Raw genomic sequence first — 19854 nt, forward strand, 5'->3', positions numbered from 1 at the left:
TGGCTACCAATCCGGTATCGGCAGCCTTTACCGATGGTGGTAAATGGGGTTACGGCGTGCTGATTGGCGCTATGACGGTGCTGATTTGGGTAGTCAATCCCGCTTACCCAAAGGGTATTATGTTGGCTATCCTGTTTGACAATCTGTTTGCACCGTTGTTTGACTATCTGGTGGTGCAAGCCAATATCAAACGGAGGCTACGACGTGTCCAGCAGTAACGAGTCTACCTGTAAAACCCTCGGGATTGTCCTAGCCCTCTGTGTGCTCTGCTCGGTGGTAGTCACTGGAACCGCCGTCGGATTACGTGAACGACAGCAACAACAACAGAAACTGGATCAGCAGCGTACGCTATTGCAGGTGGCCGACCTCCTGACCAATGAGATGCCGGCCAACCAGGTGCGTCAACTCTTTCAGCAGTGGCTAGAGCCTAGACTGATTAATCTCGCCACCGGGGAGTTTATCAGCGGCGATGCCGAAGCTTTTGATCCCTACCGTGCGGCACAACAGCCACAGCAAAGTCTGACAATTGCTGCCGATCAAGACAGTGCGCAAATCCAGCAACGTGCCAGTCAACAGCGGATCTACTTGGTACGAAAACCCTCAGGCACAATTAGCTTGCTGATCTTACCCATTTATGGTAATGGCCTATGGAATATGATGTACGCCTTTATGGCTATTCAAGCTGATGGCAAGACAGTACAGGGGCTCAACTACTACCAGCATGGTGAGACCCCTGGTTTGGGGGGCAAAGTTGATAATCCCCATTGGCAGCAGCAGTGGCACGGTAAGCAGCTATTTGATGCCCGAGGTCGCCTGGTCATCCAATTAAAAAAAGGCAATGGCAATTCAACCATCCCTCATGCAATTGATGCCCTTTCTAGGGTCTCCCTAACCACTAAAGTGGTGCAAGGTACCTTAAACTTTTGGCTAGGTCCATTAGGGTATGGTCCTTTCCTGGTGAATGTACAAGCGAGGTTGTTAAACCATGGCTAAACCTTCTCCTCTTAAACAGGCGCTACTACATCCTATCATTGGCAACAATCCGATTGCCTTGCAGATTTTAGGAGTCTGTTCTGCCTTAGCAGTAACCAGCAAATTAGAGACTGCTTTGGTGATGGCGCTAGCACTATCCCTAGTAACGGCCTGTTCTAGCTTTTGTATTGCCTTGATTCGCCAGCATATTCCCAATAGTGTGCGCATTATTATTCAGATGACCATTATTGCTTCACTAGTGATTGTCGTCGACCAGACCCTTAAGGCCTATGCCTATTCGCTGTCTAAACAACTATCCGTCTTTGTTGGCCTAATTATTACTAACTGCATTGTAATGGGACGTGCTGAAGCGTGTGCCATGAAGTTGCCGCCACTGCTGAGCTTTGTCGATGGCATTGGCCATGGTCTTGGATATGGATTGATTCTGGTACTGGTAGCAACCGTTCGCGAGCTGCTGGGTTCTGGCAAACTACTCGGCTTTACCCTATTACCTCCGCTATCTAACGGAGGTTGGTATCTAGCCAATGGACTGCTATTGATGCCCCCCAGTGCGTTTTTTATTATCGGACTATTAATCTGGGCGCTGCGTACCCTGAAACCTGAGCAGCTAGAGTTGGAGCAATGGCGGATGCAACACTATCTAAGCCTCGTCTTTCGAGCCATATTTATTGAAAATATGGCACTGGCTTTTTTCTTAGGCATGTGCACCTTCTTAGCGGTTTCTAAACGGGTGGCTACCGCCGCTGGTTTGGGCGTGGCGGTGACGGTGGTTCTCGTGCTATCAGTACCTGCCAATAACCTTATCTATACGAGGCTGTTAAGAGAGGGGGCTTTATTACCTGGAGTCTATCTAAGTTTTCTCAACTTTATCACCTTTATCGGTGTGATCGTGGCGATTGTGCAGATTTTGGAGATGGTGTTAGACCGATTTTTCCCTGCTCTCTATCAGACACTGGGTATCTATCTACCCCTGATTGCGGTTAACTGCGCTATTTTTGGTGGCGTCTCCTTCATGGTTCAACGTAATTACCAATTTACTGAGTCGATAGTCTATGGCTTGGGTGCTGGTCACGGTTGGCTGTTAGCCATCGTTTCTCTGGCTGCTGTTCACGAAAAGCTGCAATATGCCGATGTTCCCAAAGGTTTGAGAGGGTTGCCTATCACCTTCATTACGGGAGGCCTGATGGCCATGGCTTTTATGTGTTTCTCCGGTATTCAATTGTAATCTGTTCAATAGGATCACCCTATGGAAATACTGCTTGGCATCACCCTATTTACTACCCTCATCTTATCATTAGTGGTTGTTATTTTATTGGCCAAATCGCAATTAGTAAGTAATCAATTGATAGCGATTACCATTCAAGACCACCCAGGACGCTCATTCAATACACCAGCAGGGGGTAAACTGCTCACAGTGTTGGCTAATCATGGCATCTTTGTCTCCTCAGTCTGTGGCGGTGGTGGCACTTGCGCTCAATGTCGAATCACCGTCCTTGAAGGGGGCGGGACTATCTTGCCCACTGAATTAACTCATATTAGTCGCCGTGAAGCAGCCAATTGCTACCGCTTAGCCTGTCAAGTCAGTGTTAAACAGTCCATGCAGCTGCAACTGCCTGAGGCCACCTTAGGGGTTAAACAGTGGCGTTGCACGGTTATTTCCAATGAGAATCGAGCTACTGATATTAAGGAGTTGAAATTACAGATCTCCGATGGTGAATCGGTTCCCTTTCGTGCCGGGGGCTATATTCAAATTGAAGCCCCTCCACACCAGGTTTGCTACCGTGATTTTGACATTTCAACAGACTATCGTGAAGAGTGGCAACGCCATCAGCTATTTAATTATGTCTCTACCGTCAATGACCCTATTAGCCGCGCCTACTCAATGGCCAATTATCCAGAAGAGGAGGGGATCATTATGCTAAATATATGCATTGCCCCCCGCCAGCCAAACACCCTGACATGCCACCTGGGCAGATGTCTTCCTATATCTGGTCATTAAAACCAGGTGACACTGTCACTATATCGGGCCCCTTGGGTAAATTTTTTTCCAAAGAGACAGCGGCTGAAATGGTATTTATTGGCGGTGGTTCCGGTATGGCTCCCATGCGCTCACATATCTTTGATCAACTAAAACGCCTAAAGACTCAACGGAAAATCAGCTTCTGGTATGGTACCCGCTCTAAACGTGAAATGTTTTACACTGAGGAATTTGATCAACTGCAGCAGCAGTATCCGAATTTCCATTGGTTTGTCGCCTTCTCTGATCCCTTGCCAGATGATCACTGGCAAGGTTATACCTGGTTTATCCATCAGGTACTCTACGACAACTACTTAAAGCAACATGAAGCCGATGATGAGTGTGAGTTTTATCTGTGGGGTCCTCCGGCGATGAATAAAGCAGTGATCGCCATGCTTCAAGAACTTGGTGTTGAAGATCAGCAAATTAGTCTAGATGATTTTGGAGAGTAGACAGATGTCTGCCTTGCTAACACCAGGCGGCTCAACCTCCTGCCAGCGCCGTTTGATGCTCATCCAGCTAGCCAGACTGATCCCGTTGATAGTGCTGTTCCATTGGTTCAGTCTCCTGAGTGGCTGCCGGCAAACGCAGCGCTGGCTCGAATTGCACGGATCAACCATGGGAACCTACTACACCGTTCACTATTTAACGCTCTCCCACTTACCTGCAGCCAATGCTTTACAGCAAGCACTGGAGCAGCGTTTAGAGCGGATTAATCAATTAATGTCGACCTATCGGCCACAGGCGGAAATTAGCCGATTTAATCAGAGTCAAGCCACTCACCAACACTTCCCAATGGCCACTGAAACTCTAACAGTGATTCTCGAAGCCGTTCGCATCCATCAGCTGACTGAAGGAGCCTTGGATATCACCCTAGGGCCTCTGGTTGATCTCTGGGGCTTCGGTCCTAAACCTCCCAGATTGAACCGTCTGCCTAGTGATGCCGACATTGCCCTCTATCAGACCTGGACTGGATTAAATCACTTAGTCGTACAAAAAAAGGGGGTAATAAAAAAAATTCCACAACTGTCGCTCGATCAGCGATCGGCAAAGGGTATGGCGTAGATGACTTAGCTGACTATTTAGAAGGCTTGAGGATCGAGCACTATCTGGTTAACATCGGCGGTGAAATCCGCTGCAAAGGTAATAATCCACAAAAAAATAGTTGGTACATCGCCATTGAAAACCCGCTGGATCCTGCCAAACCACCGATCCGTTTGCTACAGTACTACTGTGGCTACAGTGGCTACTCAGCCATTGGCCGCAGCCACGGCAAATCGCTTTGGTCACCACCGACGGCCTTCTCTACCCCAACCGGCAACTACAAACTCACAACCTGATGGATAAGAAGGGCTTCCCGCACTCCTATGATCGGCGGCGTTTAATTCAATTTATGCGTGATCTGAAGGCGGGAAAAGCGCAAGTTGCGGCACCGCTCTACTCCCATTGGCTCTATGATATTATCCCAGACAAATACCAATACCTTGAACAACCTGAGGTGGTAATTCTAGAAGGGCTTAACGTACTCCAGCAGCGCGACGATTACCGTTGCCAGCAGTCGCAGCGTTTTATTTCGACTTTCTGGATTTTTCACTGTATCTTGATGCCCCCGAGGAGCGGCTGAAACGCTGGTATATCGAGCGCTTCTTGCTGCTACGCGATAGCGCTTTCCGCGATCCTGGGAGCTATTTTCACCACTATGCTCAACTAACCTATGAACAGGCAATTGGCACTGCCAGCAGCATCTGGAACACTATTAATGGCCCTAATCTTCAACAAAACATCTTGCCGACACGCCAGTGGGCCCAATTAATTCTTTTTAATGGCCCCAACCACTGAGTCGAACAGGTGCAGCTACGGCAAGCTACGGTGCAAGACTCAGCTAAATAGTAATGCTATCCTACACAACTAACCCCCCTTAGGGTTTGGGTTAACGCTGGCAAGCTCTCCAAGGAGAGGGGATACCTGTTTAGCTCAGTAAACTGGTAATCATAGACATAGTCATCTCCAAGACTACCCGCACAGTTCTGCTCAATCAATTGGCTAGGATTTGAAGCCATCTGATGGCAAGTTAACGATTGAAAATCTGAGTGAGTCGGCACTCCCTGTCGGCTAGCCTTGGCTGCCGGATGATTAGCAGCTATTTTCTGAATATCTTGATAATTAACCCCATAGAAATCCACTAAAAACTCCTGCTCTGTCTGTACTATCAGCTCATTACCCACGAAATTAGCCGCTAGCAGATCTTCTGTAGGCAACCCTATAGGCAGCATAGCACCATCGATTATCAAAGGTATCGGGCCCCACTGCTTCACCGGAAGCAGCAACGATTGTTACAGCTGTTTAAAGTTCCCTAATCAATGATCTCATTGAATTTGCCATAGCTGCTTCATGCCGAAATAACTGGCACAATAACTAAATGCCGAGCCTACCTTCTCGTAAAGATAGTTGGCAAATGACCACCGAGTCGCTGCCTGCTGGTATTTGGAGTCTAGTAGTGCTTCTGCGTCGGCAATACCAGATAACAGCGCTGAGCAAATTGCAGCTGAGTACAATTAATTAGATTAGGTCTGGCATTGTAAACCACATAGCGCGGCCGTAACTGTTCAACCTGTTGGCTATCGATCGGGCAACTGAATAGTTGGTGATTAATCGCATAATCAATTGCGGTGGCTGATCCTGGATTTTCAAAAGTAGTCGAATCAACCAGGGTTAATCCCCGCACGGCTATCTCCATCGCAGTTAAATCCGCTACCACTGCGCCCAATGAATGACCACTAGTACTAAATTGATAGTTAGCAGCCACCGATTCCCCGCCCACTGCCTGTATCACAGAATTGACAAAAGACTTCAGAGGATGCAGTTTATTCGGGGTAGTGCCCCAAGCTAGGAGAATATCATCTAACCAATCATAATGATTTAGCACGGTACCCGCTGTAGCAATATGTACGGCCTGGGTGCGGCGATTAATAACTGCCACTGCTTTATAACCATATTGATTGGTGCTATCGCTATCATTAGAGTAGAACAACACCTGCCAGTCAGTATCTGCTAAAATAGCCCCGTTGATTCGAGCATCTTTGGCGAAGAATTCTGCACGACCAACCCCATAAGCCAAATCAGTGGAAATACTAGCCAGTTCAACTCCACCCAAGTTGCGCTTAGGCAACACCTACCAATCGACGATTGAATAGCTCCCCCAATCCACCTCGTCTTCTTGCTCCCATAGGGAGTCCGTTGCCTGCGGCACAGTTGCACAACCTGGCTCAAATGGTGAATACTTTTCCTGGAAATTTTTCATGAAAACTTAACAGCTATATCATACATTTATCATATTGTATTTAATAATATAATAAATTTAACTAAAAAACAAACTCATTTTACTACTAAAATATAAAGTAAACAGCCAACCTGATCTTACTACCGACGACTCTCAGAGCCACAGATGCTATAGTGGCAGCGCTCACAGCGGCATCAATGATAGGCACTAAGTAATCTGCCCTGGAATTGTTGGCGGAGAGCAGGGTCAAGCGATATCAGTCACTATCCGACGATAAGTAATGGTTACATGGCTAAGTACCAGCTCAGTGACTTCTAACTTCATCCTAAGACCTATTTTTTTAGGAGACCAGGCCATAGCGATAATTTTATGATGTCGTTGGTAAGCCTTGATAAACTTCCTGGCTGAACGCTGTCGAATATTGGCTCTAGTGGATTAGCTGTCGAGTCACAATAGTGCTTGCCAACCGCCGTGTTACGCTTTAGCTCGCGTGAAATTTACTCCTAGGCACCTTAACATCGGGGCTATCTTGCGCTGTGAAAAGCCGTTGCTAGGTAGCAGTTGAATCTGGTAACGTTGACCTTCGGTTAGCTGTTGGTACTGTTGAATCCTTTTATTCATTTTAGGCTTTCATTCCATAAGGTCAGAACTACAGTAGATATTACCTGGATAGACAGCACCAGTAAGGGCTGACTACCCAGTGCATCCCCCTGAGTTTTCCGGAGACTCTAATTTTTCCTTGTGAGAGAATAGAAAGATGGAAACGAAATAAAAAGAGTAAAAAATTATTTGCCAGAAATCCGTTGTCGTGCGGTTAAGATGCTCATGAAGCATGAATCTAGTTATAATAACAGATGGGAGATAATTTGCTCTATTGTGGGAAAAATAGGGTGCCACTTTTATGGTGCTATTTTTTAAAGCGCTGTATAACGGTGTGCTGACTAATGTTAAGTATATGACTGGTATTGCTGATACCAGGGCCATATCAACGATACGCTCTGCAGTTCCTGGCTCGTGGCCGTTGTAGCACGGCAATACTCCAGTTAGAAACTCTTAATTAGAACGGGTTAAGGATGATTGCAGAAGTTATGATGGTGCCGGTAATAGGAGTCAAACCTACGACCTTCGCATTACGAATGCGCTGCTCTACCTACTGAGCTATACCGGCCAACCCAAACCCCAGATAGAATAAGGCTAAATGCTTCGCTGTCAATTATTTTCTGTTAACTGACGTCCTCTGTTTTAGCGGTATGCTAAACCTTTAGCTCCTATTAATCTAGGGCTACTGACAGCCGCTAACACATTCCGCAGTTATCTGCACACCAGATAGTCACCTTCTCCAATCCATTTGGTGGTGGTTAATGACTCTAACCCCATAGGACCCCGGACATGCAGCTTCTGCGTACTAATGGCCATTTCAGCACCTAAGCCAAATTGCACGCCATTAGTAAAGTGGGTACTAGCATTAACATAAATAACTGCAGCATCAATTCCCTGAGTAAACCGCTGCATATGGCTAGGATCCTGGGTTAAAATACCTTCGGAGTGACCACTGCCATGACGTGAATTTCGGCGATTGCTCCATCGATATCCTCAACCAAACAAAGATTAAGATCCAGAGATAACCACTCCTGATCAAGCTCCTCCTTACAAAGAGGACGCACCTTCACTGGGCCCGACAATAACCAGCGCATGGCGGAGCAATCTGCATGTAACGTTACCCCAGTAAGAGCAAGTGTTTCACTTAAAGCAGGCAATAAATAACTAGCAATTGCCTGATGCACCAGCAAGGTCTCTAGAGCATTACAGGAACTGGGACGCTGAACCTTAGCATTGATAATTAACGGTAACGTGCGTTCTAAATCAGCACTGGCATCAACAAACAGATGGCAAATATCTGTCCCTCCATTTATCACCGGTACCGTCGCTTGCTCGCGACATAACCGATGCAGTGCCTCTCCGCCACGAGTGATCAGCAAATCCACGACGCCATTGGCACAAATTAATTCATTGATCCAGTGGCGATCGGTAGAGGGGACGAGCTGCACCGCTGTCGGTTCGATTTGACTACGCACTAGTGCTTGTTGAATCAGGGTTACTAAACAATGGTTGGTGCGTTGTGTCTCTCTGCCTCCCCGTAAAATAACCGCATTACCACTTTTCAATCATAATGCTGAGACATCCAGGGTAACATTAGGTCGCGATTCATAAATAACACCGATAACACCGATTGGCACGCGCTGACACCGCAGCCGTAAGCCACTCGGCAACGTTTGATACTCTGCTGGCTGAGCCAGCGGATCGGGCAAGCAGATAATTTGTTGTAATGCCTGCTGCAGTGTTTCTAGGCACTGCGGATTTAATAGCAACCGATCTAACAGCGCAGTACTATAGCCTGCCTGCTGAGCAGCTTGTCTATCCTGTTGATTGGCTTCCAAGATAGCTGATTGTTGCTGCTGTAGTACCTCGGCGATCACAAACAGTGCTTGATTTATTTGTTCCAGCGTTAGCCGTGCTAAATACGCAGAGGCCTGACGGGCCTGTACCCCCATCTCTTTTAGCATAGGTTTCTCGGCTCATAAAAGATCATATCATCGTGATGAATGGCTACCGGGCCTCAAGTGTATCCTAATCTTTGCTGAATTTCCGCAGAGTGATGCCCTTGAATTCCTTGTAGTGCCTCACTGGCATAACGACTAACTCCTCTAGCGATTTCAAGTCCATCGGCCGTCACCAGCCGAACGACCTAGCCTCGTGTAAAATGACCGCTGATACTTAGAATTCCCCTTGGGAAGCAGTGAGCTACCCTGCTGACACAGAGCAACCATAGCTCCCTGATCAATCTGGATCTCTCCAGCAATCGGGGCTCCCCACAGCCACCACTTGCGCCGTTCCAGTAGAATAGAATGGGGATGAAAGCGTGTGCCCACACACCGACCCGCTACGCCATCAATAACCGCTTTAGGGCACTTACCGGCAGCAATTAACACCTCAATGCCAGCTCGGCAAGCAATTTGTGCTGCCTGCAATTTGATATGCATGCCACCGGTAACTAAGATGGAACCGCTACCTCCAGCCATCTCCCAGAGTTGGCTATCCCACTGAGAGATCTCAGGAATTAGTTGCGCATTACTTTGAGTACGGGGATCGGCATTGAATAAACCAGCTTGATCCGTTAATAACAGCAACTTGTCAGCGCTGGCTAAAATAGCCACCAAAGCGGATAAATTGTCATTATCTCCAAATTTTATCTCAGTGGTTGGCACGGCATCATTTTCACTAATAACTGGAATAATATGCCGTTCTAGCAAAGTGAGTAGGGTATCACGGGCATTTAAAAAGCGTTCCCGATCTTCGAGATCGGTGCGTGTTAGCAGCATTTTACCTATGGGTAAATCATACAGGGCAAACAGCTGCTCCCACAGCTGAATCAACCGCATCTGTCCAACAGCATCCAACAGCTGTTTGCTAGCAATAGTGTTCGGTAGTTCGGGATTGCCTAAATGGGCGCGGCCAGTGGCAATCGCCCCTGAGGTAACGATAACCACCTTATGCCCCTGCTGCTGTACGGCGACGCACTGACGCACCAATTCAAGCATCAAGGGACGATTAAGCTGTTGACCGCCGGCGGTTAATACACTGCTCCCTAGCTAAACAACAACTGCATAAGTACGTTGAGTAGCCACAAGCAAGCATTTTAAAGCGGAGAGAAGGTGCGAGTCTGCTATCAATATAACCAGCACCCATTTTCAATATGGTGGAGCTAACCGGTTTCGAACCGGTGACCTCTTGCATGCCATTCAAGCGCTCTCCCAACTGAGCTATAGCCCCCACATGCAGTTATGAGCGTACTTAACTGAGACGCTGGGCATCATAGGCTGCCGATGGCCGTAAGTCAACAAAAATTAGTGCTATTGAGCACACCTATCTAGCAGGAAGGTGTGCTCAATAGCGCGGGTTTAACCAGACTGCCTGATTAAATTCAGCAAGGCCAGGCATACGCATCCCCAAATGCGATTAGCTCTGGGGATAATAATTTAGTGCCTACAATTATGCTCCTGGGCGAGTAATATCTGATATTCTATTAGTACCTTGAAGAGTATCAGAAGCCGAAGTATCAAAACCAGGTCCCAGCTGTTCCATACCAGTCGTGTGCAGTGCAGCGACTCCAGAAGCAAGCCTTACTGGTTCTGCTCCATAACCAGGCACGAACTCCTCAAAACCACGTGTTGATTCTACGCTGCCACTTATCGTAACGGTGACCCCACGGTTGCTTAACTGCCTTAATGCTGTAAGATTTTCTACTGTGGAAAGCAAGCCTGGACAATACTTAAATTCCAAGCACTTAAGTTTCAAAGCACTGAGAAATAAAACCACATTGATCGACGAGCAAACTCCAACCAACGTTAATTTCTCTGTGATACCCATCTTTATTCCACTCAGTCCACTAAACTCTTGACATTCCAGGTAGAGCTCTTTTGCCTCAATCTGTCCACTACTGTTATCAATTTTATGTGCCTTTAGTACAAGTTTTCCACCAGATATCATAATACCATTCCCTCAATAAGTTTGTTTGGTGATTTCTCTGATCTTAATAAGGTAAAATGTTATCTAAGGAAATAGGGAAATTCAATACTTATACCGAACTGAGATTAAAATAATTTCTTCAACCAACCTAATTTTTCACTTAAACGATGAAAATAGTCGTAGCCATTGGGATGAATGAGCGAGAGCTGATGAGCACTTTTTTGAATAACCACATGCTCACCCCGCTGAATCGGCAGTTGGGTATGGCCATCTCAGCTAAGTGCCAGTGGCAGCGTAGCAGAAGAGGCGGAAAAATAGAGTTGGATACAGCTATTACCGTCAATCACCAGTAATGAAGCAGAGACGGTATGGGGAAACATCGGCATGATGATCATGGCATTTAGGGTGGGAACAACAATCGGACCACCACCAGAAAGTGAAAAGGCCGTAGAACCGGTTGGCGTCAAAATAATTAATCCATCAGCCCGTTGCGCGAAAGCAAAACGGTTATCAATATAGACCTCAAACTCTACCATACAGGCCACCTGATGTGGATGTAATACCACTTCATTGATGGCATAACTCTGCTGTTGACAATGCTGATCAAGGCTATCCACTCGTGCATCTAAGATTAGGCGTTGTTCTTGAGAATAATTCCCTGCCAAAACGGCTTTGATCTGCTGTTGCGCATCTGCCAGATCGAGATCGGTTAAAAACCCTAGATGGCCCCAATTAACCCTGATCAGTCGGCTAGAGGACTAAACTAATGCTTTTGATGCGCTGAGCAGATTGCCATCGCCACCGACCACCACCACCAAATCAGCGTTCTGGCCAATGTTGCTGAATGATGTGCCATACCCATCCCCCAGCGCTAATCGCTGAGCCACTCGCTGTTCTACCAATACCTGATAACCTGCCTGCCGCAACCAATGATATAATTGAGCATGGGTGTTAGCACCCTGACCGTTTCTGGGCAGACCAACCAGCCCAATAGTGGTAAACTCTCGGTCCCTGATTAAACCATCCCGTTAGGAGTCAAAAATTGTTGTTTTACTAGCATCCTATTCTCTTGAAACCGCGATTGCTAACCCCATAATAATCTAATTAAGCCAGCGCAAGCTACCCAATATATATGACAGAATTAATGATGATGAATAGCGGGGAGCCCTCAATGATGCATAGTCCGGAGTCTGAGCAAACAACGACGCCAGATGCTCCTCAAACTACTACTGATAATCGGTCAGCAACCGCCGTTTCCCCGGCAGCTACAGAGCAGCCGCTAGAGCGCTATCAACAACAGCTACAGCAACTGCAAGCACAGGTCGCTGAACTACAAGGTAAGCTCCAGCAACAGCAGCAAGACCTACAGCTGCGTCACCTGGCTGAGCAGCAGGATTTACAACACCGTTTTAACCAAGATATAGAAAAAGCGCATAAATTTTCTATAGAGAAGTTTGTTAAGGGACTTTTTCCAGTTATCGATAGCTTCGAACACGCCATTACCTCAGGCAAGCAGCTGGCTAATTTACCCACTAACGAAAAATTAGAGTTATTGGGCAAGCTGATTGAAGGTATTGAGTTGACCTACCAATCCTTGCAAAATGTTTTACATAAACACCAAATAACCTCCGTTGGTGAGCCTGGTGAGCCTTTCAATCCAGCACAGCATGAAGCGATGACTGTCGTCGATGCCACTGGTACTCCAGCAAATCATGTAGTGACAGTGATGCAAAAAGGTTATCAATTAGACAACAGGTTACTACGCCCAGCGAGAGCAACCGTTAGCCGTTCGCTCGATAATTAACGGATTAGGAAGCCTCGAACCCTTTATCCCCTATGTTAGATACTGAAGGGCATGTTCGCCCGTTTCGCTTGCCAAGTCCTTTTAAGCCAGCCGGCGATCAGCCAGAAGCAATAGATCGTTTGGTCGAGGGGCTCCAACAAGGGCTTGCCTATCAAACCCTATTAGGCACTACGGAAACTGGCAAAACTTTCACCATTGCCAATGTAATTGCCCGAGTCAATCGCCCAACGCTGCTGATGGCACCCAATAAGACTTTAGCCGCCCAGCTCTACGGAGAGATGAAGGGATTTTTTCCTACCAATGCGGTGGAGTACTTTGTCTCTTATTATGATTACTATTAGCCAGAGGCTTATGTCCCAAGCACCGATACTTTTATTGACAAAGATGCCACAATCAATCAGCACATTGAGAAGATGCGACTATCCGCCACTAAGGCGCTATTGGAACGACGTGATGTGATTGTAGTGGCTTCGGTATCCGTCAGTTACGGTTTAGGTGATCCACAGCTCTATCTACAGATGATGTTGCATCTGCGGCGAGGCGACACTCTCGACCAGCGGCTGTTATTACGCCACCTAACGGAATTGCACTATACCCGTAATGATCAAAGTCTACAACGCGGTACTTTCCGCGTACGTGGAGAGGTTATCGATGTATACCCAGCCGATTCGGAAACGTTGGCATTGCGTATTCAGCTATTTGACCAAACTGTAGAACAGCTGTTACTGCTGGACCCGTTAACCAGGCAGGTGCAGCAAGCGGTGCCACGCTACACCATCTATCCGAAAACTCATTATGTGACCCCACGTGAGCGGTTGCTACAGGCCATTGAACAGATTAAACTGGAGCTAGCCAAGTGCCGTCAGCAACTGCTGCAAGAAAATCGGCTACTCGAGGAGCAACGCCTCGCTCAACGAACTCAATATGATCTGGAGATGTTACAGGAGCTTGGCTATTGCACGGGGGTTGAAAATTACTCGCGTTATCTATCTGGTCGACAGTCGGGTCAACCACCGCCGACCCTATTCGATTATTTACCGAAAAACGGCCTATTAATTATTTATGAGTCCCACGTCACCATTCAACAAATTGGCGGTATGTATCGGGGTGATCGCGCCCGTAAAGAGACCTTAGTCACCTATGGTTTTCGTCTGCCCTCCGCTTTAGATAATCGTCCCCTGCGCTTTGAAGAATTCAGCGTCTTGTCGCCACAAACCCTATATATCTCAGCAACCCCCGGAACTTATGAACTCGAGCAATCTGCAGGCCATGTTAACGACCAGGTGGTACGCCCTACTGGCTTACTGGATCCTGATATTGAGGTGCGTCCAGCAACCACCCAAGTTGATGATCTGCTGTCAGAAATTTATCAACGAGTTTCTCGAAAGGAGCGGGTACTGGTGACCACCTTGACTAAACGATTGGCTGAGGATCTCACCAGCTATCTGGAGGAACATCAGGTCAAAGTGCGTTACCTGCACTCTGAGATTGATACGGTAGAACAGATGGAAATTATCCGTGATTTGCGGTTAGGGGTTTTTGATGTGTTGATTGGGATTAACCTCCTGCGTGAAGGCTTAGACATTCCTGAAGTCTCTTTAGTGGCGATACTCGATGCGGATAAGCAGGGCTTTTTACGATCCACGTGCTCGTTAATCCAGACTATTGGACGGGCAGCCCATCATCTCCATGGCAAAGCCATCTTATATGCTGATAGCATGACTGATTCTATGGCACAAGCGATAGCGGAAACCGAGCGTCGTCGAGCTAAGCAGCAGGCTCACAATCAAGCCCATGGCATTGTACCCCGCGGCTTACAGAAAGCGATTATCGATATCTTAGAAGTTGGATCGAGTAAACCAAAGGCACGTGAAACGGCAACTGTCAGCAACAGCTACAGCACTTGTTGTATTTATCCCCGACCGAACAAACCAAACAGTTAGAAAAGCTAGAGCGGCAGATGTACCAGCATGCCCAAGATCTAGAATTTGAGCAGGCTGCCCAGTTACGCGACCAGATGCAGCAGTGCCGACAATGGTTACGCACTCAAGGAGCGCCGACATAGCAACACGGCCTTGAAAAATGAATGCGGCCTCAATAAAAAAGTGATAATAAATGTACTGTAGGATGATTCAGGCTAGCTGATACAAGCAGATTAAAACGAGATCTATGAGGTCAGCAACTACCATTTATCTGTATCACGACCACGGGGTAAGTCAGCAAGCGTTGTCTCAGACCGAACAGTGTTTACAAAACCTACTGAGTCAACAGTATTTAACCAAGAGACTTAATGCACGGGAGATAACTCAGGGTCAGTGGAGAACAGATGCTGCTCTATTGGTGATCCCAGGGGGAGCCGATCGCTTCTATATTAAGCGCTTACAGCTGCCGGCAATTCAGCATATAGAACAATATGTGGCACAAGGCGGTAACTATTTGGATATTTGTGCAGGAGCGTATTATGCCTCAACGTTCATTGAATTTGATCAAAGGGGACCATTAGAAGTGATCGGTCGCCGGCCCCTTTGTTTCTTTCCAGAAATTGCTGTGGGGCCACTATTTGGTCGCTACTGCTATTACCAAAATCGTAGCGCTCGTTGTGCCCGTATTCGGCTGCGGACATTCGATTCATCAACCATTTTTAATGTTTTCTATAATGGTGGTCCCTGCTTTGTGGACGCTGCGAAATATCCTGGGGTGGAGGTCATTGCCGAGTATCAGGAAATCACAGAATCGCCTGCTGCAGCCATTATCGCTATTAAAATGGGTGAAGGACGTGCTTTACTATCGGCAGTGCATATAGAGTATGACGCGCTTACATTTCCATCCACAGATAGTGATTTATTGAAATTAACCTCTGCTCTGCTTGACAGTCAGCTCCAGCGTCTCTGGTTATTGCGATGCTTATTTTCATCTTGGGGATTTGCGCTGCACGATGAATGAAGTAAGATGACAACAGTGTTAACAAAATAGGACATTATGTGTTGTAACTCTTTAGCTCGAGCCAAAAACGTTTCAGAAAATTATACTCTTATAAATAGGTTGTTATAGACAATCTTATAACAACCTGATGCTTCCTCCCCGGGATAACAGGATTTATAGAGCGCTCTTAAGCTATCCCTGAAATCATCAAGTTCTGGGTGGAAAAAATTTGAGCCAGATTTAACCTAACAGACACCTGATGCATAACTGGTAACTGTCAGTTTCATTCCAAGCTAATGCCAACTACTTTTGATAATAAACCAAGTACTAATTTAAATAATAATAGAAAAAATCTTCCAATATGCTTTTTAAACAGAGGAAGAACAACGGCCTGATTAAACATAGAAAAGCATAAGAAGCAAGGTTAGCCCGCCAAACCACCACCACATATCTAACAAACTGGGTTCTAAGCAAGCAGCTCCTATTATAACTCTACATAACATGGGTAAATATGGTAGAAAATTAATGAATAGTTTGAATTCTATGGGATGGTTTTTATTAAAATCCAATATTTGATAAATACCAGGGGAATAAAAGCTAAGCGCCTCGGTTGCCAAATAAAAGCCCACATCGGGATATCTACATTTGCGTGGGCAGTAGGTATCCCAAAAAAATAAAGCAGACTAATAACTCACCCACCGCTAATTTTAACAACTCTATTGGAGACGTCCCTCTCTGATAAATCATAAAATACTCCTCTATCCTTTTATAGTGGTAGTGGCTCATTTTAAAAATCCAGCAGTCAATGAAGCAACCCCTCAACAAATCATCTACTAAGTTCATCAGCCCCAGCCTGCTTTAAATCTCTATTTCACACTTAGCCAATACCTGCTGTCTTTTCCATTAAAGTGATGCCGCTATGTTATGCTGATAAAAGTAGTAGGGGTCAACTCTGTAAGAGCGCTAGCAATGCTAGCATCACTCAAAACAAATAGCGGGCGCTTAAGGAATTTCTCTATGCTACCTGACAGTGCCGCTTAGTTTTGCCACAATACCGTCTTAATAAATCCCTTCAGCCGTAGAGGAGTAAAAAGACGCATGACCGCACAGCAGTAAATCATTAGCACAGCAGATCACCCAACAAATTGCTGATAAAGTATGGGCCCGACGACAGGCTCAACTACGTCCCCCGGGAATCGCCGAGATTATTGTTGGTGATCAACCAGCTTCCCATCTCTATATGGATAAAAAGCAGCAGGCTTGTGAAGCAGCTGGTTTCTTCTCGACCGTCTATCCGGCGCCAGCAACCTTAACTACCGATGCCCTATTAACCCAGATCAACCAACTTAATGGTGATCCAAGAGTGGATGGCATTTTAGTCTAGTTGCCGCTGCCCGTGCATATTGATACTACCCAGGTGCTGGAAGCGATTCAGCCTGATAAAGATGTCGATGGCTTCCATCCCTATAATCTCGGACGGTTATGCCAACGTGCTCCGTTACTCCGTCCCTGCACCCCCTATGGCATCATGCAGCTACTAACGCTAACCCAGCGCCAACTCACAGGTGTCGATGCACTGATCGTTGGGGCCTCTAATATTGTTGGACGGCCGATGGCTTTGGAGCTGCTGCTCCAAAGTGGCTGTAGTGTCACAGTCACTCATCGACACACCCGCGATTTACAGCAGCACGTCAGCCGTGCCGATCTGCTGGTGGCTGCTGCCGGACAACCACAGTTAATCAAAGGAGCGTGGATTAAACCAGGTGCCATCGTGATCGATGTTGGAATTAACCGCCAAGCTTCAGGGAAGCTAGTCGGTGATGTTGAGTTTGCAGTGGCAGTCCAACGAGCCAGCTGGATCACCCCGGTACCCGGCGGGATGGGTCCCATGACAGTAGAGATGTTGCTGCACAACACCCTAATGGTTTGTGAACGGTATCACTCTCAGCCGGAATAGATTGCAGTTATTAGGTATCCTCACTTCGGCAAATAGGCACTGCCTAATAATCCCCCAAAACCGACAACTTGACCACTGATATCAGGTTGTCCTAGGCAGGGTCTTTGATTTCAGGCATGATCTAACCCTAACAAACTCATTAATAGCAGGATGACTCATCCCGGAAGTGACTCATGTTGACGCAATTAACCCTTCGTCACTATGCCCTAAGCCAGGAGTTGCAAATGGACTTCTCCCCAGGGATGACGGTGATCACCGGAGAAACTGGAGCCGGCAAATCGATTCTAATTGATGCTCTCGAACTCTGTTTAGCCGCACGGGCAGATGCTAGTTTGGTACGTGCCCCCAGTGAACGGGCTGAACTAGTCGCCTGCTTCCACGTGGCAGAATCCTCAACCGCCTACCAGTGGTTGCTACAACAGCAGTTGCCACAAGAGGACTTATGCATTCTCCGCCGCACAATCACCGTCGATGGTCGCTCTCGCTTTTATATTAATGGGGTCCCAGTTCCTCAGGCACAGCTGCAAGAATTGGGCCACAGTTGGTGCAAATTCATGGACAACACGCCGATCAACAGCTGTTAAAAAGCCACTGCCAACACACCCTGTTAGACCAATTTGCACAACATCAACCGCTTTTGGCTGCCATGCAGCAAACCTATCAGAGCTATATAGCCACCCAACAGGCCTATCAACAGCAACTACAACACGCCTTGGCAAAAACTGCCCAGCGTGAACTGCTGGAGTATCAATTAGTGGAGCTAACGGCTTTGGTAGCACAACCAGATGAGTATCAGCAGATCAATGAACAACATCGGCATCTTGCCCTGCGTAATAAGTGCTGGCAGCGCAGCCAGCAGCTACTGGCCCTGATTAGTGATCACGAACAGTTTGCGCTAACTAGCTTGGTGCGGCAGGCAATCCAGCAGATGCGTCAACTGGCTGCCCTAGATAGTCGCTGTGCCCCTTTGCTAATGATGCTGAAAGAAGCGGCCATTCAGATCAGTGAAACCAGCCAGTAGCTACAGCGCTACAGTGACCAATTAAAGCTAGATCCTGAAAGCTTCGCCTATCTCGAGCAGCGGTTGACTAGCCCAATTCAGTTGGCCAGAAAACACCGAATTACCCCAGAAGCACTCCCAGAACAGCAGCAACAGTTACAGCAAGTTTGGGAGGCGTTAACGCAACAGACCACTGATCAGCAACAGCTTCAACAACGACTTGAAGAGCAGCTACGGGCTGCTCAGGCCGTGGCCACAGCACTCACTACCAGTCGTCAACAAGCTGCCAAACAGCTCGCCCAGCAGCTCACCACTACCCTACAGCAATTAGCACTACCACAGGCAAAATTTGCCATTGCGCGAAATCTCAAGGAACATTGACGGCACAAGGGTGGGATGATGTAGAGTTTTTAGTGACCACCAATCCAGGACAGCCATTACAACCGCTGAATAAGGTGACTTCTGTCGGTGAATTATCGCGAATTGCCTTGGCCATTCAGTTGTTGACCGCTAGCCAAAATGCCACGCCAGCGCTGATTTTTAATGAAATCGACAGTGGCATCAGCGGCTATACGGCTTCAGTGGTGGGGCAGCATTTACTAAAATTAGCGGCAATAACCCAACTCTTCTGTGTGACCCACCTCCCCCAAGTAGCCAGCTGTGGTCATCATCACCTCCTGGTCAAAAAACAGAGCCAGCGGCAAACGACTAGCATTCAATTACAAGCCCTACAAACCGAGCAGAGAGTCCAAGAGATTGCCCGCCTGTTGAAGGGGGCAGCTATCACCCCACCGGCAATTGCCAATGCCCGCGAATTATTAGCCACTGATTCACCAACCACACCCTCATGCAGCCCGAGGTAACATCAGTAATAAAACGACCCATTTAACTATTTTACTGCCGATGTTAGTGGCCGAGTAAAGTGGGTATTGAAATGGTGGAGCTGGTAATACTGTACATTAATTGAGTTCTCTATTATGATCTCACTAAACTCAATATTTATCTAGATCAAACATCGCATGAGACGTCACCCTCTACTGTTCATCCCAATCATCACTCTGCTGGTAAGCAATGCAGGCTGTTCAAGCTTTAAGCGCCTGGTCTATCGAATTGATATCAACCAGGGGAACTATCTAGCTGCCCATGAAGTTCAGCAACTTAAACACGGCATGACTCAACAGCAGGTACTGTTTTTATTAGGTAGCCCGGCACTCCAAGATCCCTTTGCGTCCGGCGATAGTTGGCACTACCTGTTCTATCGACGGCACGCCCATCAGCCAGCAATTATCAGTGATTTTCCCGGTGTACCCTCCGAACTTAGCACCTAGACTCTGTCAGCACCCAAACCTAGGTC

General features: G+C 47.1%; 2 protein-coding genes and 2 non-coding genes across 4 annotated transcripts; 2 read left to right on the forward strand and 2 right to left on the reverse strand.

Moving 5' to 3' along the window:
• Window positions 1-7385: 7385 nt before the first annotated feature.
• TRNAT-CGU (transfer RNA threonine (anticodon CGU)) lies at window positions 7386-7458 on the reverse strand. The gene has a single exon. It is a non-coding gene; the product is annotated as a tRNA-Thr (tRNA).
• Window positions 7459-10048: 2590 nt separating this feature from the next.
• TRNAA-GGC (transfer RNA alanine (anticodon GGC)) lies at window positions 10049-10121 on the reverse strand. The gene has a single exon. It is a non-coding gene; the product is annotated as a tRNA-Ala (tRNA).
• A 4669-nt stretch (window positions 10122-14790) lies between these two features.
• Window positions 14791-15564, forward strand: LOC148953865 (uncharacterized). The gene has a single exon (XM_089085966.1). It carries the CDS (start codon window positions 14791-14793, stop codon window positions 15562-15564), a length of 774 nt encoding a protein of 257 aa, XP_088942092.1.
• Window positions 15565-16783: 1219 nt separating this feature from the next.
• Nmdmc (NAD-dependent methylenetetrahydrofolate dehydrogenase) lies at window positions 16784-17500 on the forward strand. The gene is given in 1 exon segment (XM_089085967.1): window positions 16784-17500. A coding segment is annotated over 1 exon segment (717 nt).
• Window positions 17501-19854: the final 2354 nt, after the last annotated feature.

This window comes from Artemia sp. Qi Xiang Cuo, chromosome 3 (assembly GCF_049724085.1).
Source record: "Artemia sp. Qi Xiang Cuo chromosome 3, ASM4972408v1, whole genome shotgun sequence".
NCBI classification, from domain to species: domain Eukaryota; kingdom Metazoa; phylum Arthropoda; class Branchiopoda; order Anostraca; family Artemiidae; genus Artemia; species Artemia sp. Qi Xiang Cuo.

Excerpts from the sequence above, each read along its gene's own strand:
- LOC148953865 (XM_089085966.1), top strand. The coding sequence starts at position 14,791 with ATGAGGTCAGCAACTACCATTTATCTGTATCACGACCACGGGGTAAGT.